Raw genomic sequence first — 19,217 nt, 5'->3', positions numbered from 1 at the left:
TATACTCATCTGTCTATCTATCTGTTTATCTATCAATTTGACTGTATCTACTCGTGTCTATTTATCTATATATCTATCTGTCTGTCTACATCTCTACTCATTTGTCTATCTATATCAATCTATCTATATCTACACATCAATCTATCAACCCATATCCACCTGTCTATCTATCTATGTCTATCTATCTATTTATCTATCTATCTCACCTTATGGACGCCGTGTAGTAATAGCGGTCTGGGAGGAGAAGCGATGTAGCGTTGGTTGGCACTCTGTCGATGGGTGCCAAAGATGTCCTGGGTCCTGGGTAGGTTAGGGGAGCCAGGTGAGGTTGGAGAGTAAGCTGGTTTGGTTAGGTTGGAGTTTGGTTTGTTTGGTCTGGTTGAGTTTGGTTAGGTTAGGTTAGGTTAGGTTAGGTTTGGTTAGTTAGGTTAGGGTTGGGTTTGGTTTGGTTAGGTTGGGTTTTGGTTGAGTTAGGTTTGGTTAGGTTAGGTTAGGTTAGGTTAGGTTTGGTTAGGTTTTGGTTCGGTTAGGTTAGGTTTGGTTTGGTTTGGTTTGGTTAGGTTTGGTTAGGTTAGGTTAGGTTTGATTAGGTTAGGTTTGGGTTGGGTTGGGTTGGGTTGGGTTGGTTTTGTTTGGTTTGTCTTTGGTTGTTTGGTTGGGGTAAATGTGTGTGGGTGTGTCTGTGTGGGTGTGAGAGAGAGAGAGAGAAAGGTATGAGTCAGTGTCTTATGTACATTATTTATACTAATAGGGAGAGAAAACGCACACACACGCACACACACACACACAAAAAAAAATAACTAGCTAGCACATATCCATAAAAAAGCAAATATGTGTGTGTGTGTGTGTGTGTGTGTGTGTGTGTGTGTGTGTGTGTGTGTGTACCTGAGAGACGCTGAAGTTATGCCGAAGTCGTCGCCGAAATGGTGGATCCGAATGCAACTTAGCCCGTCCCTCGACTTCGTGTAGTTATCCGGACACGTCACTGAGGAGGAGGAGGAAGAGAAGGAGGAGGAGGAGGAGGAGGAGGAGGAGGAGGAGATATAAGGCAAGGGACAGATATGTGAAAAAGAAAGAGGAAAACGGAGAAAGAAAAGTGAAAGGAGAGAGATAGCGAAGTGAATAAGGAGATGAATTGAAACAGAGGAAGAGGAAGAGAGGACATCCCAGTAAAAGAGTAATGAAAGGAGGAATAAAAGCAGAAAAGGAGGAAGAGGAGGAGGAGATGAAATAATAAAGACAGAAAGAAGAAAAATGACAGAGATGGTCGTGACAGAAGAAGAAATAATGAAACAAAACCGGAACAGGAAAATAAGAGAGGGGAAGAAATCATTGAAGTTGTTTTTTTGTCATGGCAACAGAAAAAAAGGAATAAAGCAAGGAAGAAGAAGTGGAGGAGGAGGAGGAGGAGGAGGAGGAGGAGGAGGAGGAGAAGAAAAAAACAGACAGCCAAGGAAAGAGACACCATCATTAGTAATATATAAAGCCAAACAGACTACCTATTCACACGGAAACACAACTACTCACACACTCAAACTCCATAGAAACCCTCACAAACACCTTCCCCCCTACACACACACACACACACACACAAACACTTACATAAACAGGGCAGCTCCAGCGAGGCGGTCCAGACAAGGTCCCCAGACGCATTTCTCACACACTGGACAAACCCTTCCTTATTCTTAGTCTCTTCCGTCAATTCTACATCGCTTATCCCCGACCAGGTCCTCCCACCCATGGCCAGCATCGTATCAGTGTCAAGCAGCCCCGAGGTGTTCATGGCATTCGGGTCCTGGGGTACCTGAAGGCCGGGAGTGTCCACGCGTTTGACTCTCAGTGCACCGGGGCAACTGTACATGATCTTCGTCCCTGGGCCTCGAACTAATGGAACTCGACCCCCAATGTTCTGCCAGCTTGGGTCCGTGCCGATGAGGGATGGGCAGGAGTATGCTGTTTGGAAGAGGAGGTGGAGGAGGAGGAGATTTCAGAGTTGTTTAGATGTACGGAGAGGAAAAGAAAGTAGGGGAAAACGAAAAGGGAGAAAGAGAAGGAAAAGGAGAAGGAAAAGGAGGAGGAGGAGGTGATGGTTGAGTTGTTAGGATGGAGGAAAGGAAAACAAGCATTGAAAGATGTAAGGAGTGGAAGAGAAAGAAGGTAGAGAAAAACGAAAAGAGAAGGAAAAGGAGAAGGAGGAGGGGGAAGAGAAGGTGATGGACGAGGAAGAGGAAGAAAAATAGGAAAACGAAAAAGGAATAGGAGGAAGAGGAGGATTAAAAGATGTAAGGAAAAGAGGAAATTTGTGAAAAGAAAAAGAACGAAAAAGAAGTAGAAGGAGAGAGATAACGAAGTGAATAAGAAGAGGGGAGGAAGAGGAAGAAGAGGAGGAAGAGGAAGAGACGATAAAGCAGTGAAAAAGAGTAGTGGAAGGAGGAAAAAAGTAGTGGAGAGAGAGAGAGAGAGAGAGAGAGAGAGAGAGAGAGAGAGAGAATAGTACTTAAAGATATGGTATTCAATTTGGAGTAATATTTCTTAGTATATTGACAATTCTTTTTTTTTTTTTTGTCATTTGTAACTTAGAAAAAAAAATATACCAACACAATATTTTTCTTTTCTTTCCTTCTATCTTATCTTTCTCTCATTCTCTCCCTTTCTAACTCACACCCTTCTTTCCCTCCCTTTCTCTCCCTTCTTCCTCCATCTCTATCTATGTTCCTTCTTCTCTCCCTTCCTTCCCCTTTTCCTCCATCTTTCCCCTATCCATATCCCTTCTATCCTTCCGTCCTCCTCCCTTTCCTTCCTCTCTCCCTCCATTTCTTTCATATATTCCTACTCTCCCTTCCTTTTTTCCCTCCCTTTCCTTTTTTTCTTCCTCCATCTCTTTATTCATATTCTTTCTCTTCCTTCTTTCTCCTTCTTCCCTTCTTTCATGTCTCTCTTATCTATGTTCCTTCTACTTTCCCTTCTTTCCCTTCCTTTCCTTCCCTTCTTTATCCATATTCTTCTTCCTCCCCTTCTTCTTCCTCATCCACATTCCTTCTACTCTCTCATCCTCCTCCCAACCCTTCCATCACCACCTATCTACAAGTACTCCCTTCCACCCTATCTACACTCCCTTCTACACTCCCCCTCCTCTAACCTACCTTCCCTTCCCTTTCCTCCCTACCTCTCAGTCTTACCTTGATCGTAGTAGGTAGGGCGAATGTATAATCTTAACATTTCCAGAGGTCTTCCCAGCCACGTAGGTGAAGAATCTTGTAGTATTTTCTGTGTGCGGGTGTAGAGGGTGAAGGGGGAAGGGCAGGGGATGGAAGAGGATAGGGGAAGAGGTGGAGGAGTTGGTATGGAACAGGAGGAGGGGAGAAAGAAAGGAAGGTGTTTGGTTTTGGTGAAAGTAATTTTGTGTGAGGTTAATTAAATATGTGCTACAGAGTGATTGACTGAGTGACTGACTGACTGGCTGACTGATTGACTGACTGAATAACTGATTGACTGACTAACTGAATAACTGACTGACTGACTGACTGACTGACTAACTGGCTGACTGGCTCATAGATTGGCAAACTGACTTATTTACTGACTGACTTAATGAATTACTGACTGACTGACTGACTGGCTGATAGGTAGATAGATAGATTGGCTAACTGATTGACTGACTGACTGACTGGTAAAATTTGACTCGCCATGAAAAACTTACACCCCCATTCACTCACTCATTCACTCACTCACTCACTCTCTTCTCTCTTTCTCTCCTCCCTCTTTCGTTAATCATTTCCTTGGATCTCCCTTCCTCCTCTTCTTTTTCTTCCTTTTCATTTTCTTATTTTTATTCCTTTTTTCCTCTTCCTTTTGTTTCCTCTTCTTCCTCTCCTTTCTTTTTTTGTTCATGTATTTTTTTTTTTACTCTCTCTCTCTCTCTCTCTCTCTCTCTCTCTCTCTCTCTCTCTCTCTCTCTCTCTCTCTCTCTCTCTCTCTCTCTCTCTCTCTCTCTCTCTCTCTCTCTCTCTCTCTCTCTCTCTCTCTCTCTCTCTCTCCTTCCTTCCTCTTTCCCTCTATTCTTCCCTTCCTCTCTTACTCACTCACTCACTCACATATCACTCCTTCCTTCCTTCCTTCCTTCCTTCCTTCCCTCTCTTCATCCCTTCCTTCCTCTCTTCCTCACTCACTCACTCACACATCACTCCTTCCTTCCATCTTTCCCTCTCTTCTTCCCTCCCTTTCTTCCTCCCTTTTTCACTCACTCACTCACTCACTCACCACTCACTCACTCACCACTAACTCCCCGCCGTCACTCCACGTTGCATTGTTGGTGTTATTGAAGAAGTCACCTGAAAGTAAACACAAACATCACCACCACCATCACCACCACCACCACCGCCACCGCCACCACCATCACACCTGTCCGCTTACCTGCCTCTCCGTGATAAGGGGCGTCGAGGATGATGTCCCAGGGTTCCTCGCGGGGTACCTGGACGTGCGTGTAGGTGGCGTGATGGATTGAACCGTCATCTGTAAACTTCATCTTGAACTGCGGAGGAGGAGAAGGAGGAGGGGAGGTGAGGAGCAGGAGATGAGAGGGTTGTTAGCATGGAAGAAAGGAAGACATGCGTTGGAGGATGTAAGAAGTGGAGGAGAAAGAAAGGAGAGGAAAGCGAAAAGGAAGAAGAGGAGGAGGAGGAGATGGCAGAGTTGTTACCATGGAGGAAAGTAAGACAAGCGTTGGAAGATTTAAGAGGTGGAAGAGAGAGAAAGGAGAGGAAAAGGAAAAGGGAGAAGAGGAGGAGGAGGAGATGGCAGAGTTGTTACCATGGAGGAAAGGAAAACAACCCACCCCAACACACACACACACACACACACACACACACACTCACCATGTACGTCAAGGATCGCGGTGAGGTGTCGTTCCAGTTCCAAGCAATGAGATTATTCCGACCTAAAAACAACAACAACATTCATTTTAGGCTTTACCTCCTTCCTCTCCCTCCCCTCCTTCCTCTCCCTCCCTTTCTTTACTTCTCCCTTCCTCTGTCTTTTCCTCCTCCTCATCCTCCTAATTCTCCCTTCCTCCGTTTTTTCATCCTCCTCGTTCTCCTAATTCTCCCTTCCTCTGTCTTTTCCTCCTCCTCGTTCTCCCACTTCTCCCTTCCTCTGTCTTTTCCTCCTCCTCCTCCTCATTCTACTATTTCTCCCTTCCTCATTTTCCTTCCTCCTCATTCTCTTACATCTAATCCCTTTTCCTCTTCCTTCCTCTTTTCCTTCTCATTCTCCTAGATCTCCCTTCCTCTCATTTCCTTCCTCCTCATTCTCTTACATCTAATCCATTTTTCCTCTTCCTTCCTTCTCCATGTCCTACCCCTCATCCTCTATCTCTACCTTCCCTCTTCTTCACTTCCTCTTCTTTAACTCACCCGCAAAGTAAGGCGGTCTGCTGTTGGTCCCGATGAAGCCTTCCGTGATAGTCGAAGTGTCGGTGGAGCCTTCGTTTACCCCAGGTTCTGTTTGGGCAGCGAGAAGCCAGCCACCGTCAGCCATCACCTCGGAGTTGTCACATTGAACCTGGAGGAGAGGGGTGTTAGGAGGCGTTAGTGTGTGTGTGTGTGTGTGTGGAGAGAGAGAAGAAGAGGAGAGAGGAAAGGAGAAGAGAGGAGAGAAGAGAAGAGAGGAGATGTTAGCATGTGTAGGTGTTTAGAGAGAGAGAGAGAGAGAGAGAGAGAGAGAGAGAGAGAGATATGAGGAATGGTTAGTGTCTGTCTGTCTGTCTGTCTCTATCTATCTGTCTGTCTGTCTATATATTCCTTACTGTTCTCCATCCCTCCCTCCCTTTTTTCTCTCCCCTCTCCCTCCTTTCTCCCTCCATCCTTCCCTCCTTCCATCTTTACCTGTCGTTACCTCCCTTCTTAGATTCATTAGTCACCGAAATACCTGTCGTGTGTGTGTGTGTGTGTGTGTGTGTGTGTGTGTGTGTGTGTGTGTGTGTGTGTGTGTGTGTGTGTGTGTGTGTGTGTTTTCTCTCTTTGCTTCTGTTTTTGCCTCCTCATCATCTTCCATTCTCTTTTTTTTTTTTGTTCCCTTATTCCATCCATTCATTCATCCAGTCCTTCCTTCCTTCCTTCCTTCCTTCCTCATCGTCCCTTCCTTCCTTCCTTCTTTTCTTATCTCCCTCCTTCCTTCCTTTTTCCTTCCTTCTGTCCTTCATCCCTTCCTCCTTTCCTCTTTCCCTCCCTCCTTTCCATTCTTCCTTCCTTTCCTTCCTTCCTTCCTTCTTTACTTTCTTCTTTCGTTCTTCCTTTTCCTTTTTCTTTCCGTCCTTCCCTCCTTCCTTCCTTAATTTCTCTTCCTTGCTTCCTTCCTTCCCTCCCCTCCTTCCTCATCCCTTTTCCCTTTCCTCCCTTTTCTTCTCCCTTTCCTCCTTCCCTCCCTTCCTCCCTTCCTCCTTCCCTCACACTTACCAACACCTTGGGGTCGTTGGGGCTCCCTGTAGGATAGACCAAATATTCATCGTCTTCGAAAATACCCATCTGGTTCACCTCGGCGCAGTCCCGTAGCAGTGAGCATTCTGAGTGAGAGAGAGAGAGAGATGAATATGATATGCACTGTTAAAAAATGTACATAAAAAAAAGTGTGTATGTGTATGTGTGTGTGTGTGTGTGTGAGAGAGAAAAAAAACGACTATACAAAAGGAAGAGAAATGGAAAAAGGAGAGGGAAGAAAAGGAGGAGATAGAGAGAGAGAGGGAGGAGGAGGAGGGACGAAAGGAGAAAGAGACAGAGAGAAGGAGAAGAAAGAGGAAAGAAAAGAAAAAGAAAGGAAGAAAGAGACAAGAAGAGGAAGAAGATAGAGAAATAGGAAAGAAAGAGGAGAGGAGAAGAACGTGTGTGTGTGTGTGTGTGTGTGTGTGTGTGTGTGTGTGTGTGTGTGTGTGTGTAACCTTGGTAATATATGGGTGCCGTGTGTGTACATTGATTGCTTTGGTACACATGAAGGGAATTAGTTGCTCTGTTGGGTGTCGTCATGTGTGTGTGTGTGTGTGTGTGTGTGTGTGTGTGTGTGTGTGTGTGTGTGTGTGTGTGTGTGTGTGTGTGATTTATCTTCCCGATCACAATGCTTTTCTTTCTTATTTTCTGCATGTTTTTTTTTTTTATCCTTCATTCATTCATTCCTTTCTTCTTTCTTTCCTTCCTTCCTTCCACTTTCTTTTTTTCCTTCCTTCCTTCTTTCCTTCCTTCTTCCCTTCCTTCTCTCTTTCCTTCCTTCCTTCCTTTCTTCCTTCCTTTCTTTCTTTCTTTCTTTCTCTTTCTTTCTTTCTTTCTTTCTTTCTTTCTTTCTTTCTTTCTTCCTTCTTTCCTTCCTTCCTTCCACTTTCTTTTTTCCTTCCTTCTTTCCTTCTTTCCTTCCTTCCTTCCTTCCCATCCTTCCTTCCTTCCTTCCTTTCTTTCACTTATATCTTTTTCTTATATTCTCTTTTGATATTTGTTTGTTTTCTCTTTGCTTCGTTTTCGTGTTATTAATTTTTTTTTTCCTTTCTCATTCTTCCTCCTTTCTATGTGTTTTTTTTTATCTGTTTTTCTTATATATATTTTTTTCTTTTTCATCTATTAACCTTTTCTTCCTTTTTATTTTTCATTCTCCCTCTTCCTCTTTTTTTCCTTTCTCCTTTCTCTTTCTTTTCTAACTAATTTCTTTTTCTGTTTCCCTCTTCCTCTTTTCTTCTCTCTCTCTCTCTCTCTCTCTCTCTCTCTCTCTCTCTCTCTCTCTCTCTCTCTCTCTCTCTCTCTCTCTCTCTCTCTCTCTCTCTCTCTCTCTCTCTTCCCTACCTCATTTTTTTTTCATTCCTCTCTTCCTCTTTTCGTTCTTTTCTTTCTCTGTCTCCCTCTTCCTCTTTTCGTCCCTCCTCTTTTCTCTTTCTTCCCTTCCTCATTTATTTCTCTTTTTTTCCTCTTTTTCGTTTCCTTTCTCATTCTTCCATAACTAATTTCTTTCTCTATCTCTTCCTCTCTTCTTCTTTTCCCTTCTTCCATTCTTCTTGCTTTCGTATCTTCCAAGTTTATTTCTCTATCTCCCTCTTCCTCTTTACATCCTTCTCCTTTCTCCTCCTTCCCTACCTCCTTTCTTTTCTTATCTCCTCCTTCCTCTTCTTCGTCCTTCTCCTTTCTCATTCTTCCCTACTTCCTTTCTTTCCTTATCTCCTTCTTCCTCTTCTTCGTCCTTCTCTTCTCCTTTATCTTTCTTCCCTACCTCCTTTCTTTCCTTATCTCCTCCTTCCTCTTCTTCTTCTTCGTTCTTCTCTTCTCCTTTCTCATTCTTCTCTACCACCACCTCCTCCTCCTCTTCCTCTTCCTTTATTTTATCTCTTCTTCTTTTTCCTTCTTCTCTAACTCATCTTCAATGCCACGAAGGGAGGAGGAGGGGTCTCATATTTCACCTTTTCACCTCATTTCTTATTGCCTCCATTCTCCCTCCATGTTCTCCCTCATTAATAATTATCTACCTTCTCCACCTCCTCCTCCTCCTCCTCCATTATCCCTCCATGTTCTCCCTCATTAATAATTATCTACCTCCTCCTCCTCCTCCTCCTCCTCCATTATCCCTCCATGTTCTCCCTCATTAATTATATGTACCTCCTCCTCCTCCTTTCCTCTCTCTTTCTCTGTTTTCTTGAGATCACATTTCCTTGGTTTTCTTTTATTCTTTTTTATTGTGCTTCTTTTTTTTCTGACTTTGTTTTAACCTCTTTTTTTTTTTTTGTGTGTGTGTGTGTGTCGTTTCCTTGTTTATTTTCGCTGTTTTTTTTTATCTTCATCTGTCAAGTGAATATTCTTTTTTTTATTACTCTTTTCACGTCATTTAGTTTCTGTCTGTCAATCTTTTTTTTTTTTTTTTTTTCATATTTTGATGCTAGTTCTGTTTAGGTCTATTAATTTATCAACCTTAAGTTATTTTCTCAAGTTTTCTTTTAATTCTCTTTTCATCTATTTTTTTATGTTTTCTTTTTAATTTTCCTTGCATCTCTTAATCTTTTTTTCTTATGTTTTCTTTTTAATTTTCTTAATTTTTTTCATGTTTTCTTTTTAATTCTCTTTGGATCTCTTAATTTTTTTCTTACGTTTTCTTTTTAATTCTCTTTATTTTTTTTCATATTTTCTTTTTAATTCTCTTTATTTTTTTCATATTTTCTTTTTAATTCTCTTTGGATCTTTTAATTTTTTTCTTACGTTTTCTTTTTAATTCTCTTTATTTTTTTTCATATTTTCTTTTTAATTCTCTTTATTTTTTTCATATTTTCTTTTTAATTCTCTTTGGATCTCGTAATTTTTTTCTCACGTTTTCTTTTTAATTCTCTTTATTTTTTTCATATTTTCTTTTTAATTCTCTTTGGATCTCGTAATTTTTTTCTCACGTTTTCTTTTTAATTCTCTTTATTTTTTTCATATTTTCTTTTTAATTCTCTTTGGATCTCGTAATTTTTTTCTCACGTTTTCTTTTTAATTCTCTTTATTTTTTTCATATTTTCTTTTTAATTCTCTTTGGATCTCGTAATTTTTTTCTCACGTTTTCTTTTTAATTCTCTTCATTTTTTTCATGTTTTCTTTTTAATTCTCTGGATCTCTTAATTTTTTTTCTTACGTTTTCTTTTTAATTTTCTTTGCATCTCAATCTTTTATTTTTCTCATTTTTTGTCTTTAATTTTATCTTCAATTCTTCTACCATTTCATTCTCCTCTTTTATCACATCTCCTCCTCATTTAGTAACTGTTATTGTGTTCTTTGTTTCTCTTTCCTTATGTTCTAACTCTAACTGGTCATATTTCTTGTTTTTTTTCTTATATTACTTTCCTATTTATTCCCTTCTTAACCTTCAATTTTCCTCCTTCTTTATTTACTTTTATCATCGCTCTTTCTTTAACTCTCTGTCTCTCTATCTATCTATCTATCTCTGTCTATCTTTCTGTCTATATATCTATTTATCTATCTTTTCTCTCTTTCCTTCTTCCCTTTTTTAGCTACCTTTATCTTTTCCTTCCTCCATTCCCATCTATATCACCTCTCTTTTTTTTTCACCTTCCTTTCTCTCTCTCTCTCTCTCTCTCTCTCTCTCTCTCTCTCTCTCTCTCTCTCTCTCTCTCTCTCTCTCTCTCTTCTCTCTTTACTTCTTTACTCTTTACTCTACCTTTTTTCTCTCTCTTTAATTCTTTACTCTTTAATCCTTACTTTTTTCTCTCTCTTGTTTCTCTTTACTCTTTATTCTTTACCTTCCTTTTTCTCTCTCTTTACTAACGCATTTCCCACTCCTTATCGCTTACCTTCCCTTCCCTTTTCACCTTCATATCTCAAAACCCTCCATCTCCTCCCTTCCTTACTTCCCTGCACCGTCTCTTCCCTTCACTTCACCTTCATATCCCTAAACCCAGCATCTCCCTCTCCGTCCCTTACTTCCCTGCACCCTCTCAACACACAAAACACTCTTCCTTCTTTTGTAGGAGTCACCGCTCAAATCGCGTGCTCTCTTACCCGGTAACTCCTCAGAAAATGTGGCGTTGCAGCAGATTCTTTGAGTGTATGTTTATTGTCGCTGTATTTGTCTCCTTGTCCGTCTTGTGCGTCTTCAATGTTTGTCTTTCTTGCTACTCGTTTATCTCTGACTGTCCGTCCATGTCCTCTTGTTGTCCACTCATACACATTGTTCCACACACACACCAACACTTAAATGCTAACCTACACAGTGCAACATTCACACACATGCATACACAAACACGCTCACCCTCGTCGCATATGTCCTGTATAGCCGTCCACTCCCCCTTGTAACATTGGGAAGTCTGCTCTTCCTCCAGCGACAGCCAGGAGTGCCCAGCGATGCAAGTGTATGCGGTGATCACTTTATCGACCAAGATATGTTTCTCGGCATTCTCGACGTCAGGTGGATCGCTGATGCAAGGACTGAGCGCGGTGGGGTCGGATGGCGGAGCTGTGTGTGGAGGGGAGGTGGAGGAGTGGGAAAGGGAGATGGAAGGATTGAGGGAAGGGAATAAGACAAAAGAATGATAGGTTAGGAAAAGATGGTAGATGGAAAGGGAAGATTGAGGAGTGGGAAAGGGAGATGGAAGGAGTTGAATGGTGTTGAAGAGGTTAAGAAAAGGAGGGAAGGAAGGATTGAGGGAAGGGAATAAGACAAGAGAATGACAGATAAGGAAAAGATAGTAGATGGAAAGGGAAGGTTGAGGAGTGGGAAAGGGAGATGGAAGGAGTTAGATGGTGTTAAAGAGGTTCAGAAAAGGAGTGAAATAAGGATTGAGGGAAGGGAATAAGACAAGAGGATGATAGGTAAGGAAAAGATTGAAGAAGGAAAATTGAGGTGGAAGGGATGGGGTGAAAGAAGAATTGAGGGAGGGGAAGGTAGAGAAAGGGGAGAGTAAGAGGAGATAGAGTGGAAAAGGGAAATGAAAGAAAAGGAGGGAAGGAAGAGAGTAATAAGGGAAAATAAGGAAAAGAGAGGGAATAAAAGGAGATAGAGGAAAGTGATAAAGAGGATGAAAGAAGTAAAGAAAGAGAAAAGGGAATAGAGACAAACAAAGGGCAAAAAAATAAAAGGTATAAGATAAATATGATAAAAAAAAGATAAAAGAAGAGAGGAAAAAAGAATGAAGAGGTTTAGAGGGAAGAGGAAGAGGGAAATAGGTGAGGAAATAAAGGGTTAGGGAAGAGGAAAAAGGGAGAGAGGAAATGGGAAAAGGAGAGAAAGATTGAGGAAAGAGAGAAAAGGGAGGGAGAGGGAGAGGAGTGAGGAAAGAGACAGACAGACAGACAGACAAATAAAAACATGTTATTATTATCATGGAATTATTTGCTATAAAAAAATATGTGCACTTTAACACACACACACACACACACACACACACACACACACACACACACACACACACACACACACACACACACACACAGTACCTCCTTCTCCTCCTCCTCTATTCTTCCTCCACGTTCTCCCTCGTTAATTATCTACCTCTTCCTCCTCCTCCTTTCCTCTCTTTTCCTCTGTTTTCTTCAGGTCACATTTCCTAATTTCTCTTTTATCCTTTTTCATCCTTTATGCTTCCACTAATCCTTTTCATCACTCTTCTCAACCCTCTACAGTGTCTACAGAAATTGACCTCTCTTCCGGCCACCTCTTTTGATTCTTTTTTTGTAGGAGCAGCGAGTAGCGGGCTTTTTTTTGTGATTGTTTCCTTTTTTTGTGCCCTTGAGCTGTCTCCTTTGTTGTAAAAAAAAAAAAGTCTACGCTATCCTAATGAACCTTCTAACACATTATCCAGCCTTCCATACATACTCACCACAAGTCAACTCTTCCTCGATCATGCTCTGGTTCTCACACTGCGAATATACCGCCCGCTGCAGGTTGGGAAAAGTAAACAGTAAATTTAAGCACCTCCAAAGCACCCGCCCGAGCAATGTGGTGTCCTTTATGACGGTAACTGGAGGCTGGACACAGGCGGCCCGCGCGATGCTCCACCCCGCCGCTGTGAGGGAGAGAGAAATTACTATAAAAAAAAGTCCTCCAAATATGTCGAGGCCGGTCTGGCGTACGCTCCCACGGGTCCTTTCCTCCCCTCTGCTCTGCCACACACTCCCAACACCTATCTCTTCCTCTCATATGTAAGCTATAGGTAACATATGGGAGGAGAAAACAGGTGTTGGGACTGTGTGAAAAGGAGAATGAACCTAATGAACAACATAAACGGACTCAACAATTTGGTTTTACTGTAGTGGGCGAGAGAAGGATGAAAGATGGAAGATTGGAGGTTGAGGATTGAGGGTAATAAGAGACATAAACAAAAGAAGCGAGAGAGGATGAAGGATAAGGAAGGGATATATGGACAGTTAAGGATTGAAGGAGAGATTAGAAGAGAGACTCGTGAAGAATGAAGGAAGAGGGAGAATGGGAGTTAAGGATTCAGGGTAATTAAGAGACACACACAAACAAAAGAAGCGAGAGAGGATGAAGGATAAGGAAGGGATATATGGACAGTTAAAGATTGAAGGAGAGATTAGAAAAGAGACCCGTGAAGAATGAAGGAAGAGGGAGAATGGGAGTTAAGGATTCAGGGTAATTAAGAGACATAAACAAAAGAAGCGAGAGAGGATGAAGGATAAGGAAGGGATATATGGACAGTTAAGGATTGAAGGAGAGATTAGAAAAGAGACTCGTGAAGAATGAAGGAAGAGGAAGAATGGGAGTTAAGAATTCAAGGTAATTAAGAGAGACACACAAACAAAAGAAGCGAGAGAGGATGAAGGATAAGGAAGGGATATATGGACAGATAAAGATTGAAGGAGAGATTAGACAAGAGACTCGTGAAGAATGAAGGAAGAGGGAGAATGGGAGTTAAGGATTCAGGGTAATTAAAGTCACATACATGCAAAGTGAAGAATGAAGGAACAGGAAGATGAGGAGGTAAGAAATTAAAGAACGAATAAGGGAAAAAAAAAAGAGGTGAATGAAGGAAAAGGAAGAAGAGGGAGATTCGAGTTAAGGATTGAGGAGAATGACAGACAAACAAAAGAAGAGATTGGATAAGGAAAATAATGGTGGAAAGTTGTGAATGTAGGGAAAAGAAGGAAAGAAAAGAGGTTAGTGAAGAATGAAGGAAAAGGAAGAATGGGAGTTAGGATTGGGGAAAATAAGAGATACAAAGAAAAGTTAGATAAGAGTTAAAGAAGAGAAGGATGAAAGAGCGAAGGAAGGGAAATATGGGAGAGAGAGAGAGAGAGATGAAGGATTAACAAAAAGGAAGATTGGAAGATACGGATTGAGGGAGATATCTTGCCCATAAAGAGAAAAGTAAAGATGCGAATAAATAATTAAAGAAAGAAGATGGGAAGATAAGAATTAAGGGAGAGATCACGCAAAAAAAAAAGATAGGAAGAAACGAGATGAATGAAAGATTAAAGAAAGAGGATGGGAAGATAGGAAATGAAAGAGAGAGTACATTCTTAAAAAATAGAAAGAAGAGAGATGAAAGAAGAATTAAAGAAAGAAGAAGATGGGAAGATAGGAAATGAAAGAGAGATTAGACACCCATAAGAAATAGAAAGAAGAGAATGAAAGAAGAATTAAAGAAAGAAGAAGATGGGAAGACAAGGAATGAAGGGGAGGTTAACCCAATAAAAGAGAGAGAAAAAAATAAATGTTTGAAGAATTAAAGAAAGAAGAAGATAGGAAAATAAGAACAAGGAGAAATCACGCCCTTAAAAGATAGAAAAAACGAGATGGAAGGATTAAAAAAAAGAAGATGGGGAGATACGTATTGAAGGAGAGGTTAACACACAAGAGAGATAAAGAGAAAAGAGATGGGTGAAGGGTTAAAGAAAGAAAATGAGAAGATAAGAACCGAGGGAGATAGAGAGAGAAAAAAAAATGGGTGTTGGATCAAAAGAAAATGGGAAAATCGAAAAAAATAAAGGAAAAATCACCCCCATATTACAATCCCTCACACAAGAGAAGATGGCGCCACTATAAAAACACTTGCCTGCGCTAATACGGGCTGGGGCCGACTACCATACAGGTCCCTCAAGCAAGCCTACCGGCGCTATAGGCGTAGACGAAAAAAAAAAATCATGTCCAACCATACCAGCTAACCAGACTTCAATCCCTATACGAGCCTTCTATAAACCACTCGTACTAATGCCTGTTAAGCGTAGTATGACCCACACAGACCCAGGGCAGCCCACACCCAACTCACCCAGCCCTTTATCCTCCTCCCTTTCCGGGTAGTCTATAAATGGGGTATCTGGGGAAACTTGGGAAATGTGAACTGATAACCGGGATGTCAGACTCACCTAGCTCTTCATCCTCCCTTTAAAGCTAGGCGATAAATGGGTACCTGGGGAAATTTGGGGAAACTTGGGAAAGGTAAACTGTGGTACCCCAGATGTCAAACTTAGCCTTACCCAACTCAAATTAAAAAACCAAGGAAACAGAGACTTTGAGACTGCCCCAAACTTTACCTTTACTACTACTACTGCTACTACTATTACTGCTTCCTAATTACTTCCCACTCTTCCGTTCCTTCTCCTCCTCTCCTCCTCCTCTCCTCCTCCTCCTTCTTTCTTCTCTTCCCTTTTTTCTTCCTCCCTTGCTGTCTTCCCTTTCTCTGTTTTCCTTCCCTTTCTCCTTCTCCTTTCTCCTCTTCCCTCTTTTCTCCCCTCCTTGCTGTCTTACCCCCCTCCATTCTCCTTTCCTTCCTCCTCCTTCTCCTTTCTTCTCTTCCCACTTTTCTCCCTCCAAAGAGGGCTGGGCAGTTCGCCACTTGTCAAAAGCAGAAAAGCAGAAAAAAATTAAGGTTAAATCAGTAAAAAGTACTTGTACACGGATTCGAGTACAATAGAACGGAGAACTCGTACTTGGACTCGAGTCCGTCGTAAAACTGAGTAGTACTTGAACTCATACCTGGATTCGTGTTATCACAATGCAATTACTATACCTGCTATGGCGGCGAGTAGCAGGAGTGACCGGGGGCTCCGTGCTGCCGCCATGCTGCCCGCTGTGGCACTGAGATCATGCAGGGACGAATGGGGCCGCGTCTGCCGCTGTCCTTCCCCTCCCTTCCCCCCTCCTCGTTTGTGCCCTTGCCCCCTCCTCTTCTACTCTCTTTCCCCCTCTTCTTTTACTCTCTTTACCCTCCCTTCCTCCTCCTTTCTCCCCTTCCCTCTCCCCTCCTTTCTTCTCTTCCCTCCTCTCCTACTCTCTTTCTTCCCTCCTCATTTCTTCCCACTCTTCCTTTCCCCCTTCCTCCTTCCTCCTTCTTCCATTCCCTCCTTTCTCCTTCCTTCCTCTCCCTCTCCGTCTATCCCCTCCCTTCCTTCTCCTTTCTTCTCTTACCCCCTTTACCCTCCCTTCTTCCCCTCCCTTCCTCCTCGTGTCTCCCCTTCCCTGGTTTACTCTCCCTCCTCCCCTTCCTTCCCTCCCTTCCTCGTTTCTCCCCTCCTTTACTCTCCCTTCTCCCCTTCCCTTCCCTCTCCCTTTATCCTTCTCCCTCATTGTTCTCCCCTCCCTTCCCTCTCCCTTCTTTCCCATCCCTCCCCATTCCCCCACCTTCCATCTTCCCTTCCCTTCCCTTCCCCTCTCTTCAGTCCCACCTCTTCCTCCCTCTCTCTACCCCTTCCCTCACCCCGTCAATATTTAACGCCCTTCATTTGTTTTTAGATTGATTGTCCCCTTCAATACTTTTATGATCATTGTTCTCGTTTTCTTAATATTTATAGCCTAATTAAGTGAAATGAATTAGTCACCCTTGAGATTTATGGTTCCGAGCTTTCGTTTCACTTTTTTTCCTGTTTTCTTTCTTTTTACTGTTTTTTCTACCGTTTCTCTCTCTCTCTCTCTCTCTCTCTCTCTCTCTCTCTCTCTCTCTCTCTCTCTCTCTCTCTCTCTCGTTTTTGTTTTCTTTTTTCTCATTTTTTTGTTCTTTAGTGTCAAGTTTAATTCCTTCTCTTTTTCTTTCTTTTTTTCTCTTTTCTTTTTTTGTCTTTTTCTTTTCTTTCTTCTTCTTTCCGTGTTTCCGAATAGTCGCTTTCTTCTGTCCTTATCCTCTTTATTTTCTTCTCTTTTCTTCTCTTTCTTTCCTCTTTTTCCTCTTTCTTCTCTTCTGTTTCATAATCATCTCTTCCATCTGTCCTTCTCTTCCTTGTCTTCTCTTTCTTTTCTTCTCTTTCCCTCCCTCTCACCTCTTATCAACGTCTTTTTTGTATCATGTTTACCCTTTTGTCTCCTCTCTCTATTTCTTCTTTTCTTTTCCCTGTAAATTTTTTCTTCCCATTATAACATCAGAAGTTTACTCAAGTTCTCCCTCTTCACCTCTCCTAATGTCTTTTCCCTCTTAATTTTTTTCCTCCTATTATAACATCAGAAGTTTACTCAAGTTCTCCCTCTTCACCTCTCCTAATGCCGTTTTCTATCATGCTTTCCCCTCTGTCTCCTCACTCTGTTTCTTCTTTTCTTTTCTCTGTCAATTTTTTCTTCCTGTTATAACGTCAAAAGTTTACTCAAGTTCTCCCGCTTCATAAGTTTACTCAAGTTCTCCCTCTTTACCTTTCCCAGTGCCGTTTTCTATCATGCTTTCCCGTTTTCTGTTGTAATATGTATTTTTGTGTAGATGAATTATGCGTCTTGTTTCCTTTTTTATCACATACGTATTACTTTTTTTATTCTCTCTTGTAATGTAGGTTAGGTTGTGAGAATATGATATAGCTACGCATGGTCTTAGTGCTCATATTTGTTACATCAGCCAATTTTTTTTTTTCACGTTTTCGTTGGCTTTTTTTTTTTTCTCTTGTCTTCTTTTTGTTCTTGTTCATCTTCTTATTCTTGTTACTCTTGTTCTTGTTTTTTTCTTCTTTGTGTGTTTCTAAATTCTTTTTCTTTCTTTCTTTCTTTCTTTCTACTTTGTTTGTTTCTTCTTCTTCTTCTTCTTCTTCTTCTCCTTCTTCTTCTTCGGTGTTCTGTTTTAGTTTAATTTTGTCTTATCTTTTCTTATTTGTCTTTTTCTCGAATTTTAATCATATTCACATTTTTTAGTCAATATTTCCTTTATTTTCTTCTTTTCTTGTCCCGTTTCTTCTTTCTCCTTTTCTCCTTTTCTTTTTTCTCTTATTTTCATCTTTCTCATTCTCTTTTTCTCCTTTATTTTCATCTTTCTCATTCTCTTTTTCTCCTTTATTTTCATCTTTGTCATTCTCTTCTTTCTCCTCTTTCTTCCTGTTTTCATCTTTCTCATGTTTCTCTTCTATTTCCTTTCTTTCTCATTCTCTTCAATCATTTTTCTCTCCTTTATATTTTCATCTTCTCATTTTCTTCCTTTTTTTCTTTAATTTCATCTTCCTCCTTCTCTTCCCTTTTTCTCCTTTATTTTCACCTTTCTCGCTCTCTTCATTTTTCCCTTTATTTTCACATTTCTCATTCTTTCTTCTCTTCTTTCTTCTTTCTCCTTTTTCTCGTGTGTTCAGGTTTATGTAAATTACTTTGTCCTTCGAGTTTCTTTTTTTTTAACATGCAAAAGGTTGATGAGTTAATTCCTGCCCATTTATCATCATCTTCCTCTTTCTCATTCTCTTTCTTCTTTGTCCTCTCTTCGTGTGTGTAGATTTATGAGGCTCGCATTAAGTTTTGGTCTACTGTTCTTTCCTTTTTTTTCTCTCTCTTCTTAATTCTGTGTTTTCAAGTTATCTCGTTCTCCTCTTTTTCTTATCTGTCTTCTCCTTTCCGGGTATCCAAATAAACTTTCATGTCCTCTTCTCTTTCTTCTTTTCTTTTTCTGCCTTTCTCTTTTATTTTTCCACTTCTTCCTCGTTTCCAAATAATCCCTTTCCTGTGTCCTTCTTTTCTTCTCATTCTTCTCTTTCCTCGCTTTCTCTTTCTTCTCCTTCCTTCTCTCCCTCTCCGTCTGTCCCCTCCCTTCCTCCCTTCTTCTCTTACCTTCTTTACCCTCCCTTCTACCCCTCTCTATTTCTTCTCTCATCTGCTTTCCTCGTTCCCGGATCCTCCACTCGTCTGGTCCACATGTTAATAATGGGGTAATTTTATCTCTCTCGCTCATATATTTCGCTCGCATTCCCTCTCCACTTTTCTGTTATTAATGTTTTATCATCTGTCGTGTGTGAAGTGTCATTTGTCTCTATCATTACTGACAAACACCTTCTCTTTGTTGCTTATTTATGTGTGTTGTGAATTCTGTGGTGTAGTTTATCTTTTTCAAGTTGCAAATATTCTACTTTTTGTTGTTGTTGTTGTTGTTGTGTGTGTTTGTGTGTGGTTAAAATTGTTTAGTTGTTCTTTTTTTATGTTGCAAATTCTCTGTCCTTTTCTCTTGTGTTGTCTGTTTTGAAAATTTACTAGTTATTTTATTTGTTTTATTTTTTGTGTATTGCAGTCTCTAGTTTTGCTTTTTTTGTGTTGGAAATTCGCTAGTTTTTCTTCTATCGTTTTTCTGTTGCATTTTTTTTTTCGTTTGTTTTCCGTTCCAGATTTCCACGTGATTTTTTTTTTTATGTTGCAAATTATCTTTGTTTTTTTTGTGTGTGTGTTTCCTGTGTTGAAAAATCTCTAGTTTCCTATTTTTTTTTTTTTTTAAGTGTAAATTATCTCGTTTTTCTTTTGTGTATTTTTGAAGCACTCATTTTCCTATTTTTGTTATTACCTGTTTTTATTTTATTTTCATTTTTCTATCA

At 40.8% G+C, this 19,217-nt stretch overlaps 2 protein-coding genes across 2 annotated transcripts in view; both read right to left on the bottom strand.

Annotated features, from left to right (window-relative positions):
• LOC126996968 (uncharacterized) overlaps window positions 1-288 on the bottom strand; it is a 43,538-nt gene extending 43,250 nt beyond the window's left edge. Inside the window, exon 1 of the mRNA XM_050857932.1 lies at window positions 207-288. The gene's annotated coding sequence lies outside the window, so the exon portion shown is untranslated. The remainder of the gene's footprint in view (window positions 1-206) is intronic.
• On the bottom strand, window positions 203-15,544 carry LOC126997152 (uncharacterized). The gene is made up of 12 exons (XM_050858202.1): window positions 15,476-15,544; window positions 12,326-12,511; window positions 10,759-10,962; window positions 6,450-6,556; window positions 5,409-5,556; window positions 4,872-4,933; window positions 4,411-4,528; window positions 4,273-4,328; window positions 3,180-3,267; window positions 1,603-1,953; window positions 886-985; window positions 203-269 (listed from the first exon to the last, which is right to left on the bottom strand). Exons 1-12 carry the CDS (start codon window positions 15,525-15,527, stop codon window positions 203-205), a joined length of 1,539 nt encoding a protein of 512 aa, XP_050714159.1. The 5' UTR covers window positions 15,528-15,544.
• Window positions 15,545-19,217: the final 3,673 nt, after the last annotated feature.

This window comes from Eriocheir sinensis, chromosome 11, assembly GCF_024679095.1.
Source record: "Eriocheir sinensis breed Jianghai 21 chromosome 11, ASM2467909v1, whole genome shotgun sequence".
NCBI classification, from domain to species: Eukaryota; Metazoa; Arthropoda; class Malacostraca; order Decapoda; family Varunidae; genus Eriocheir; species Eriocheir sinensis.
The sequence above is the reverse complement of the archived record's forward strand: the minus strand, read 5'-3'. Positions and strand labels throughout refer to the sequence as shown.

Coding starts and splice junctions, on each gene's coding strand:
- LOC126997152 (XM_050858202.1), bottom strand. CDS start 15,527: ATGGCGGCAGCACGGAGCCCCCGGTCACTCCTGCTACTCGCCGCCATA. Junction 5,557..6,449: donor CCAACGACCCCAAGGTGTTG/GTAAGTGTGAGG, acceptor CCTCTCCTCCAG/GTTCAATGTGACAACTCCGA. Junction 3,268..4,272: donor GTGACGGCGGGGAGTTAGTG/GTGAGTGAGTGA, acceptor ACCCGCACACAG/AAAATACTACAAGATTCTTC.